Source organism: Megascapheus bottae, chromosome 2, assembly GCF_031878675.1.
Source record: "Megascapheus bottae isolate mThoBot1 chromosome 2, mThoBot2.hap1, whole genome shotgun sequence".
Taxonomy (NCBI): Eukaryota; Metazoa; Chordata; class Mammalia; order Rodentia; family Geomyidae; genus Megascapheus; species Megascapheus bottae.
Window position 1 is genome coordinate 51,782,792 of NC_143510.1, and position 11,656 is coordinate 51,794,447.

The following is an 11,656-nucleotide window of genomic DNA, read 5'->3' on the forward strand; positions in this document are numbered from 1 at the left end:
GAACATTGTTGTGCTAGTGGATTTAGTATGTCCTTATTTCTGGACTACTGGGTAAATGCCAAGTAGTGGAATTGCTGGGTCATAGGGGAGCGCTATGTTTAGTCTTTTGAGGAACCTCCATACTGCTTTCCAGTGGTTGAACGAGTTTGCACTCCCACCAATAGTGTAGTAGTGATCCCTCCTGGCCACATCCCCTCTAGCACCTGTGGTTATTAGATTTCTTGATCCTGGCCATTCTAACTGGAGTGAGATGGAATCTTAGAGTTGTTTTGATTTGCATTTCTTTTATGGCCAGAGATGTTGAGCATTTCTTCATGTGTCTGTAGGCCATTCTTACTTCTTCTTCAGTGAAAACTCTCTTTAAGTCTTTGTTTCTTTGGAGATTAGTTTTGGAGTGATTCAATTTTTTGAGCTGTTGATATATTTTAGATATGAGGCCTTTGTCTGTTGTATGGTTAGTGAAGATCTTTTCCCACTCTGTAGGCTTTCTAGTTAAGTTGCTAGCCATGTCCTTTGCTCTACAGAAGCTCTGCAGTTTAATGCAGTCCCATTTAGCCAGACTTTCTCTGATTTGTTGTGTATCTTGGTCCTTATTAAGAAAGTTTCGACCTGTGCCAAGGAGACCTAGTGTGTCTCCTATTCCTTCTTGTAAAGTTTTCAGTGTAACTGCTTTTACCTCGAGGTCTTTGATCCATTTGGAGTTAATCCTGGTGCAGGGTGACAAAGAAGGATCCAACTTTAGTTTTCTGCAGGTGCTTAACCAGTTCTGCCAGCACAACTTGTTGAAGAGGCTGTCTTTCTTCCATTCTATTTTTTTGGCTCCCTTATCAAAGATTAGGGGGCCATAGGTCTGTGGGTTAATACCTGGGTCCTTAGTTCTATTCCATTGGTCTCCAGGCCTGTTCTTGTGCCAGTACCAAGCTGTTTCGATTATTATAGCTCTGTAATAGAGTCTAAAGTTTGGTATTGAAATTCCTCCTGTGCTGTTCTTTCTGCTAAGAATTGTTTTTGCTATGCATGATCTTTTATTATTCCATATGAAATTTTAGATTGCCTGTTCTATTTCTTTAAAGAATGACATTGGGATATTGATGGGTATTGCGTTGAATTTGTAGATAGCCCTTGGCAAGATTGCCATTTTCATGATGTTGATTCTTCCAATCCAGGAGCATGGGAGGTTTTTCCATTTCCTCAGTTCTGCTTTAATTTCTGTTTTCAGGGTTTTAAAGTTTTCATCAAAAATTACCTTAGAATGGTCTATCCTAAATATTTGTTAATGTATTATTTATTTCCTGACTAGCATGGATTATTTTGGTGTGGAAATGAACATTGAAAAAACATAATAAGAAATGTAAAGGCTGCATTCATTGAATACTTTTCCATAGCTGATGTTATAATTTAACTATGTATGTTATTTTGTATCCAGAAGAAAACACTGAGATTTTACTGAGACTATATCTTTTTATATATATGGACACTGGCATAGAGAGCCATGAGAACTTGTCCCAGTTCCACTTAGAAAGTGAGAGAAACTGATGTCTCTCTCTACCTAAAACCCATGCTTTCATGTTTATCTCTGCTTCTGCACAGCTATTATTGATATATTAGCTTATAATAGACACTATTGACTAATTGCCCATTTTCAGAAACTGAGGGCTATGTTGGCAATATATGATGGACAGGTTCCATGTGGTTTGAAGGAAGTTGTCATGTGAAAGGCAACTAATATTTAGTATTAACCTTAAAGTATGGTGATTATTGCTATTCTCTGTGAAAGAGATGTACTGACCCAGGTTAGAGAATTAGGGAATTTATAGCTGTTGTATGGATTATATGAACTAATATGAAAGGATTTAGCAAAGTACTGGCGTATTTTTTTAATATCGCCCAAAATGTTTATTTTACTTTGCCCATGCTAACCCATATACAGTAACCAGGGAAAAGAAGGAAAAGAAAGAAAAGACATCATTGTCAAATCAAAAAGTTCACCAGCCGCTTGAGATATCTAAGAAAATAATTCGTTAATAATTCGTTACAACATCCTTTTTAGGGAAAATTAAAAAATGCAATCAAAGTCCACAATGCAAATCCTTTCATTTAGTGCCTCTGTGTGTGGTGTGTGTGTGTGTCTGTGTTCCAAGGACTTGAATTCAGGGAGTGGATACTGTCCCTGAGCTTTTGTGCTCAAGGCTAGTACCCTACCATTTCGGCCTTCTTGATGGCTAATTGAAGATAAGTATCTCACAGATTATTCTGTGTGGACTGGCTTCAACCTGTGATCCTCAGGTCTCAGCCTTCTGAGTAGATAGAATGATGGGCAAGAGCCTACAGGACATGGCAGTGCCTTTATTTCAAGTAAGTCTTGTAAGGACCTTTTAAGGAAATTGAACTCTGTGGTTAAGAATGTAGGAGAATTTTCTTTATTAAAAAAATGTATAGTACTTTTTGGAGAGACATTGAGAATGTAAATACAAGTCTCCAAGCTAAACTTAAGGACTGAAGCTGTATCCTGAATGCCAATTATTATTCAGTTATGTTGCCTTCCACTTCCTGCTTTATGGCACTGAATTATTGCATAGAACGTGGAGGGGGTGAGTATAAATGGTATTGAAAATGTGAAAATTATTTTGTCTGAAAGCACAGCATTGGAAACAAGGCTTCTAGGAATCAAAAAACTTAAACATTGAGTATCACCATCCATTTGCTGAATCGCACTTCAGCGGTAATAATCTCTCCAAGGCCAAAATGAATCATTGTTACAGAACCTTCGTAAGTCTGAATACTATAGACAAATGTTTGTCGTGTCAGGATGGATACATTCTTTATTTTTTGCCTTCTGCTTCTTGTCAGGTTTTCTTCCTTCCATGGGAGACAGAGGGACCAGCAACCACTCAGAAATGACTGGCTTCATTCTCGTAGGCTTCAGGGTGGGCTCCGAGCTCCACCTTCTCCTCTTCCTGCTCTTCGTGCTTATCTATGCCCTGATCCTTATGGGGAACGTTGGAATGATGACTCTTATTGGGACGGACCCCCGTCTGAACACCCCCATGTATTTCTTCCTGGGCAATCTCTCCTTCATTGACCTCTTCTATTCGACTGTCATTGCACCCAAGGCCATGACCACTTTTTGGTCGGCGGGCAAGTCCATCTCCTTTGCAGGCTGTGTGGCGCAGCTGTTTCTCTTCACACTCTTCATCGTGACCGAGGGCTTTCTCCTGGCAGCCATGGCGTACGACCGCTTCCTCGCCATCTGCAACCCCCTCCTCTACTCCATGCAGATGACCGCGCGCCTCTGCGCACATCTGGTGGCCGGCTCCTACATCTGTGGCTGCGTCAGTTCCGTTCTGCAGACCACCATGACCTTCACTTTGTCCTTTTGTGCTTCTCGGGCCATTGATCATTTTTACTGTGACACTCGCCCACTGCAGAGGTTATCTTGTTCGGACCTCTTTATCCATAAAGTGGTATCGTTTTCCCTCTCGGGCCTCATCATTCTGCCCACGGTGTTTGTGATCGTCGTCTCTTACCTGTACATTGTGTCCGCCGTGGTGAGGATGCGCTCCGCCGAGGGTCGGAAGAAAGCCTTCTCCACCTGCAGCTCTCATCTGGGCGTGGTGGGCGTGCTGTATGGCGCGGTCTTCTTCATGTATCTCACCCCTGACAGGTACCCCGAGCTGAGCAAAGTGGCCTCCCTGTGCTACTCCCTCGTCACGCCCATGCTCAATCCTGTCATTTACTCTCTGAGAAACAAGGACGTTAAGGAAGCGCTCAGAAAACTGTGGGAGAAGAAAAAGATGATCCTGTGACCATCGAGCCAGACTATCCATTGCTGTTGTGTGTCTTTATTTGACACTTCCTTAAAAAGAAAAACTGCTACTGGTAGCCTTGGCTACATTCATATATTCTTACCAAATGTTATTTTTGTTTATATTTATTTTATATTTATTTATTCCCTTTAAGACATTAATAATCCCGAATATTCTGGGTGTGGGATCTGTCCTTGGGCCTTGACAGAACCTTTTAACAGCAACCACATCCACTGCCCCCCCAAATCATTTTGTTTCATAGATACAGTGTATATGTCATATAATGAGCAGCATTTTCCTAAATTGTGGCACTAAATAATAAGCACTTTTTTTTGATTGCCATTCCCTTCTATATCATTCACAATGGACAAATGATCAGATGATCTTTAAATAAAATGGTCATAGGGCTTGAACTCTGGGCCTGGGGGCTGTCCCTGAGCTTTTCAGCTCAAGGCTACCACCCTACCTCTTGAGCCTCAGCCCCACTTCCCATTTTCCAGTGATGAATTGAAGATAAGAGTCTCAGGTTCTTTAGTGCCTGGGCTGGCTTTGGACCTTGGTCCTCAGATCTCAGCCTCCTGGGTATCTAGGTTTAGAGGTGTGAGCCACCAGGTCTAGCTTAAAATGGTCTTTTGTATTTCATAACTTTATCATCAGGTTACCTAGTTATCAAATATCATCTTGGTAAAGTGTTTTCTATATGGTATTTGAATAGAAAGTAATTATAAGGAGAAAACACCATCAGTAACCTTCACTATGTACAACTGCTTAGAAAGCTATTTCCTGAGTATTTCAGATGTTCTGGAGTTTTCTTAGATATTACTCATTAACACTACCAGTTGCTGGAAACTTATTCAAAGAAACACACTGGAAGAGAGAGAAATACAGATATTTCCAGGTGCTCATCCATTCAGTCTGGTTTCTTTAATGCTATATCTTGTTATACTTGAGAAATGTTTGATAGAGATATAGAAGTAAAGAAGTCATCAAAATAGTGTGATCTGAAATTTAACCCTCTGGACATTTTTTAAAATTTTTCATTAATTTCTTAATATTTCTGCAAATGTTCTGTATTGTGATAGGAAGAGGGTTAAATAAGTACTAATTAAGGAGTTTGCAATTAGGCCACACAATTACATCCCCACAATTAACAAGACTGCAATCAGATGAGTTCATCTTTGTAAGAGAAACTTAGAAAGAATAAGGCTAAGCCAGGTGCCAGGAGCTCATGTCTATAATTCTAGATATTCAGAAGGCTGAAATCGGAGGACAGCAAAGTTCAAAGCCAGCCAGGGCAGGAAAGTTTGAGAGACTCTTATCTCCAATAAACTACCAAAAGAGCTAAAAATAGAGATGTGACCCAAACGATAGAGCCCAATCCTTGAGCAAAAGAAGCTCAGGGGCAGTATTCAAGTTCCAGGACTTGCACACACAAAAAAGGGAATGAGTTTGGAATTGGGGGGGTAGATTACTGCAGTGGATCATATTACTAATGTGGGGGTCATGTGTACTAATGTTAATGAAAAAAAGGAACAAATACTATGTAATAAACTGATTAATAAAGCAACAGTGTACAAAAGAAATATTGATTGCAGTTTTGAAGTTGAATGAATCAGATGGTGGTACAAATTGATGAAACTAAATGAGCAGAATAGAGAATGTAACTTAGTGGTATGTAACTGCAGTTTCTCCTTTAAGAAAATAATTTCCCTCTAGAAAGACAGCACAGCATTGACTGTCCATTTTATCACTCACAGCAATGGCCATGCAACTGACCACATAGTTATTCTGTAATCCTGCCCTTGGCAGAATACTTTCAGGGAATACAGCAGAATTTCTTTCACAGACGCTCCTCTTCAGCCCATTTCCAGCTCATTTTTGGGCCCATCAGATCCATGTTCAGGTGTCAAGTGCTATATGAATTTTCTTGAGAACAGGTAAATAATCATGTATCTTCAAATTTGGGTGGTACTTAGAACCTAAACAAAAACTCATTAAAATTCAGACTTAGCTCGGTGCCTATAATCCTAGCTACTCAGGAGGCTGAGATCTGAGGATTGTGGTTCAAAGCCAGCCTGGGCACCAAAGTCTGTAAGACTCTTATCTCCAATTAACCACCAGAAATCTGAAAGTGGTGCGGTGTATCACTGGTAGTGTGATAGATAGCCTTGAGCTGAAGAGCTCAGGGATAGCATGTAGGCCCATGGTTCAAGCTCCACTACTGACCAAAAAAAAAAAGTGAAAATGAGTTTTAAAATAGTGGACAGGTACAGAATGTTTTAACTATTTTTAATTGGCTTACATGAGTTATATTGGGGGGATTTCCTGTGATATTTTCACATATTTATAATGTATGCCAATCAGTATGACAGACTCTATCACTCTTCTTTCCCTAATACCTGAAATAAATTCAACAATTTCAACAGTTGCAAATAATAACTTTCAACCTTCTTCATTCTCCATGTTAGCTTAACCTCATTCTCTGTCCTCATTCACTCACACAGACTCTTTCTCTTTTTTCACCCTATATCTTTCTGTTGTACATTATTCATTGCATTATTCATGTTCTGTAATAGAACATTTTAATCACATCAATGGAAATGTGAAACAATATGAGATAACCTTCTGTGAACATTTGAAATGCACTAGATCAGCAAACATCTGGGGCATACTCCAGTCACAAACATGAGTTGTGTAGGTTTTCTTTAAGTCATCCTCTGCTCACTAGCTCTGTGTTTGTTCCAATAAAACATGGAAGTCATTTCCAGCAAAACATTTAGTCACATGCTATCTTCCTTGTAGATTTCATTATAAAACAATGCATTGTCCTTACTCTCATATTTTGCAGTGTTTTGACAGTGTTTTGACACAGGGAAAATTAAAACTCTCACCGAAGTACCTGAGAGGTAGTGTAACAAAATGCTAAGAATTCTATTATTACAGGAAGTTCTGAAAATGTTTCTGTAAGTTTCTTTCTTTCCTCAAATGGTAGAGTAGGGACCTACAAAGTTTACTGTTTTGTACTTTATCATTTTGAGTTGTCTTATGGCTATTTTCACATTACAAAATCCCAAAATAACATGAGTCAAGGACTTAGGAAGAAGTTCTTTCCTTCATTTTGAATATACAAAATGAGGAGATTTCTGGTTTTGGTTTAGGAAACTGAAGGGCAAATTACTTCGATTCTCACACTTAGGGAAACTCTCAGATTTCTGGAACATTTTATTACTATCATTTCTTCCTATATTTTAATTCAAAGATGATGGCATGACTGTACATCTAGCTATTCTCTTTGTTCCTCTAATAGCCAGATTTACTCCAGTTATTTTATTCAGTTACTTGCATTAATTTTCCTCTGACTAATGTGTTAATCTTCCAGTGTATATACAGTAGTAGCAAGAGAAAATTTTCTAAAATAATAAAGACTATAATCCATTCCCATGAAATGATTGAATACTGTTCTGTGTAAATCAAAGATAAAGGCACCAATAAACACCTATCCAACAGCATCTGTTTAATTTGTTTGTTCTATATAAAAAACATTAGTTACCCAGTCCCTCATATAGCTCTTTTAAATTTCCAATGGTTTGGAAAATTCTCCCTTTTTTTCAATGCACTATCTTTTACTGATGAGGGGCACCTTTAATCCCCAGTGAAAGGCTTTTCTTGTGGAGAGAATGACACCATTTTGGTCTTCCTCCCCAGGAGAGAATTTCTCTCAGGATTCAACTCAAGGTTAATTTTTTTTTAGTTGAAAAATAAACTAGCTCATGAAACCAAAATGCAGTAAGTAAGCCTGGTATCAAGATGTACTTCAATTTTGCTGAGTTTTATCCATGTTATGCAATTTGAGTCAGGATCGGATGAGTAAGGAATTAGACTCCATTGAAGAAAAATTGACCTTAAACAAAGGTTTAATTCTTTTCATATTTTTGTCTCTTTATGGATGTACTGGAAGTTACATATGGTCTCATGTTTGCTAAGGAAAGTCATCATTATGTCATAGAAAAACCAGTACTTTCAGTTTTTTTAATCTATGTACTGCTTCATTTTAGAGAGTATTTGCTACATTTCTTAACTTCACTTCAATATTTCTGTTGAAAATAGGAGCTTGTTGATGTAAAATGCCAATTTAAAGAAAACATGCACTTTGTAGTTAATGTACAAGTTTAAAGCTTATTTTTACCAATCCTCTGTATTCAACAGTATTGACCAATCAGTATTCCTCTTTACTTTTCAAGAATATTGACTTCTATGCTATACAGTCTGATTGTAGAAGAACTTCAAATTCTAAATTCATACTTAACATATGAATGAAATTTTTGTCACAGAAATGCAAAATATTGTAACTCATTTTGTTTTAGTTTGTATGTAATGTAGTTATCATAATTATATAATTTAAATAGAAATGTAGAGTTGAAAATTGATATAGTTACATAGTCATAAAACATGGCAATAACATGTGATTTAATTTATTTTGTTTTCTTTCTCATTTAAGAGAGATGTGGACAAGAAACAAGCATGCTTTCTCAATTTCTTAATTCTACGTATATCCCTTAAATTTGTTTTAATATCTTAGTTTTGTAAATCATTAAAAAAAATCTCTTTCACAGACATTCCATACACTGAATGGGCCAGATTTTGTCTGACTTTTGGAGCTAATTAAGATCATCCTGGTGGGTACAAAGATACAAGAATAAAAATTCTCTTTTGTCTGTGGTCCTATTGTCTTTTACTTACCAATATTTCATAGTGATATGAAATAGCATTCATTAAAGTAAATATAATTAAACTTGTTTAAATACATATTTATTTTTGCCAGTCCTGGGCTTGCGCTCAGGGTCTGAGCACTGTTCTTGGACTTTCTCAAGGCTAGAGCTCTACCACTTGAGCCTCAACATCACTTCCGGCTTTTTTTTATGTATGTGGTACTGAGGAATCGAACCTGGGTCTTTGTGCATGCTAGGCAAGCACTCTACCACTAGGCCAAACTCTCAGCTCTAAATACATATTTTTGTAGGAAATTTTTCATTCGCAACTACCTAATATTATCATAAGGCTCTTCTAATTTATGTATGCATATAGCCTTGTGTTTGTGTTTATAATTCCTTATAAAAAGAAAAAATCTATATAAGATTTTAGCAATACCCAATTGCATTTCTTTTCTTAAAATGTGTAAAACGATACTAATAAAAATGTGGACAAAAATTAAATAAAAATTAGTGAAAAGAAAAGGAAATTAGAGAAAACTAGCATGAAGGAAGAAAATAAAATAGGAAGGAAGGAAAGAAGGGACAGAGGAAGGGTATTAATTCATAACAGAAAATAAAAGCAAAATCTATCACTGTTTTCAGCCAATCACTTTAGTTACTAAGAATTTAAACCATAACAGGGACAAAATCATGGAAAGATAATGATATGACAAAAATAGGCAAAAGATGAAGGCTTTGTCAAGATTTGAAGACCCGCTCTCTTATATAACAAAGAAGATAGAGCACTGCATTTCTTTAGTATATTATAAGCCCAATAAACATTAAAAATGAAACGAGGCTGGGTGTTTAGAGTAGTGATAGAGTGCTTGCCTAGCATGCATAAAGACCCAGGTCCGATTTCTTGGTACCACATACATAGAAAAAAAGCCAGAAATGGTACTCTGGCTCAAGTGGTAGAGCTCTACCCTTGAGAAAGCCCAAGGACAGTGCCCAGGCCCTGAGTTCAAGGCCCAGGACTGGCAAAAGAATGAAATGAGAACTACTGAACTTGCTTTGTACTGGATAATTCTGAGACAATTCAGTGATGTATCTGTTCCTTACATGAGTGACATCTTGCAGGGTGGAATGTAGTGTTTATGCCAAATGTCTTCTACTGTGGTTGGTGAATTTTAGTAGCAAGAAATGAAGGGAGGAGGGAAGGAAAGAAGGAAGGAAGGAAGGAAGGAAGGAAGGAAGGAAGGAAGGAAGGAAGGAAAGAAAGAAGAAGGAAGGAAAGAGGGAAGGAGGGAAAGAAGGAAAGAGGGAGGGAGGGAAAGAAGGAAGGAAGGAAGGAGCGAGGAAGGGAGGGAGGGAGGGAGGGAAGGAAGGAAGGAAGGAAGGAAGGAAGGAAGGAAGGAAGGAAGGAAGGAAAAGGAAATCCTTCTCCTGACTATAATTATTGTCCTAGAATCTCCATTGCTCTAAAGCACAATTTGAGGACCGTTCTGTATTGAGTTCAAGTTATGATGAGTGAAAAGACTTGCCAATCAGATTGAACTCATCAAAAAATATTTAAAAAACCATCATCAAAGGGGTGGGGTCAAGAGGATGGAGTAGCTGAATGAACAGGTGAAGTGAGGGGAATGCAAATATAAAATTCAATGCACATCCTACAAAATTAAGAAAATTGAGAAAAGTAGGCTTGGGAGAGATGGGGGAGAAAGAGGAAAGGAGTGATACAGATGAAGATGCTGTGCATTCATAAACTTCATTGCTGAAAAAGCAACTCCTTTGTACCACTACTTAAAGATAATATATGCATATATATAAATCAACATATTATTATGTTCAGTTGTGTTTGATAAAACATTAGAACATGATCAGTAGACTGAATTATCTCCTATGCCAAGTTTCTAGTTTTGTTGTTGATCTGTTTTACCAAAACAAGTATTGTTATCTTTTATTTGTTCCATTTTTACCATCTTCCCAGTTCTACTTAAACAAGAGCTATGAAGAGTGATCTGAATAAGAATTTCTCAGAGGTCGGCGAGTTCATTCTGCTGGGATTTAGGACTGCTCCCAAGCTCCAGATCCTCTTGTTCTTCGTGTTCTTGGTCATCTACGTGGCCATCGTGGTGGGAAACGTCAGCATGGTGCTTGTCATTTCCATGGACTCCAAGCTGCAAACACCTATGTACTTCTTCCTGAGAAACTTGTCCTATCTGGATCTCTGCTATTCCACAGTCATTGCTCCCAAAACCTTACTCAACTTCTTGAGTACTGAAAAGAAAATTTCCTACAATGCTTGTGCTACTCAATTTTTCTTCTTTGCTCTGTTTGTCACCACTGAAGGTTTCCTTCTGTCTGTAATGGCATTTGATCGCTTCTCAGCCATTTGCTCTCCTCTCCTTTATCATGTCAACATGTCCCACAAAGTCTGTGTTCAGCTAGTAACTGGATCCTACATTGGTGGGTGTATCAACTCCATGGTACAAACAGGTTTCACCTTCTGCTTGAGTTTCTGTGGGGAAAACAGGCTGGACCACTTCTTCTGTGATGTGCCAGCCCTGATCAAGATCGCGTGTGTGGACACCTTTGTGAATGAGATGGTGCTGTTTGTTCTCTCTGCGCTCATCATCCTCTCCACCACCACTGTCATCGTGGTGTCTTATGGGTACATCCTCTCCACTGTCCTGAAGATCCCCTCCATCCATGGCAGGAGAAAGACCTTCTCCACCTGTGGCTCCCATATAGCCGTGGTGAGCATCTTCTATGGAACTGTCTTCTTCATGTATGCCCAGCCTGGGTCCCTGTCCTCCCCAGAGCAAAGCAAGATTGTAGCAGTGTTCTACACACTTATAATCCCAATGCTGAACCCTCTGATCTACAGTCTGAGAAACAGAGATGTGAAAGATGCGATGAAAAGAATCATATGTGGGAAATGATCCTCGCAGTGATATTTAGAAAGCCATTGTTTCCTGCACAGTTTATTTCATAAGAGTTCTACTCTTATGGTTCAGCTTTTATTTATCCTCATTGAAAGGTGAACAGGAGGGTTATAGTTACATAAGTAGGGTAATGATTACATTTGTTTTTAACCACTGTTTCCCCATCCTTTGTTTTCTCCCACTTACAGCTCCCTACCACCCTTCCCCAGCA

At 38.4% G+C, this 11,656-nt stretch overlaps 2 protein-coding genes across 2 annotated transcripts; both read left to right on the forward strand.

Moving 5' to 3' along the window:
* Positions 1-2,826: 2,826 nt before the first annotated feature.
* Positions 2,827-3,806, forward strand: LOC150066963 (olfactory receptor 9K2-like). Its single transcript, XM_090356518.1, has one exon. It carries the CDS (start codon positions 2,865-2,867, stop codon positions 3,804-3,806), a length of 942 nt encoding a protein of 313 aa, XP_090212644.1. The 5' UTR covers positions 2,827-2,864.
* A 6,700-nt stretch (positions 3,807-10,506) lies between these two features.
* Positions 10,507-11,442, forward strand: LOC150066964 (olfactory receptor 9S13-like). The gene has a single exon (XM_090356519.1). The coding sequence runs from the start codon at positions 10,507-10,509 to the stop codon at positions 11,440-11,442; it is 936 nt and encodes a 311-aa protein (XP_090212645.1).
* Positions 11,443-11,656: the final 214 nt, after the last annotated feature.

Coding starts and splice junctions, on each gene's coding strand:
- LOC150066964 (XM_090356519.1), top strand. CDS start 10,507: ATGAAGAGTGATCTGAATAAGAATTTCTCAGAGGTCGGCGAGTTCATT.
- LOC150066963 (XM_090356518.1), top strand. CDS start 2,865: ATGGGAGACAGAGGGACCAGCAACCACTCAGAAATGACTGGCTTCATT.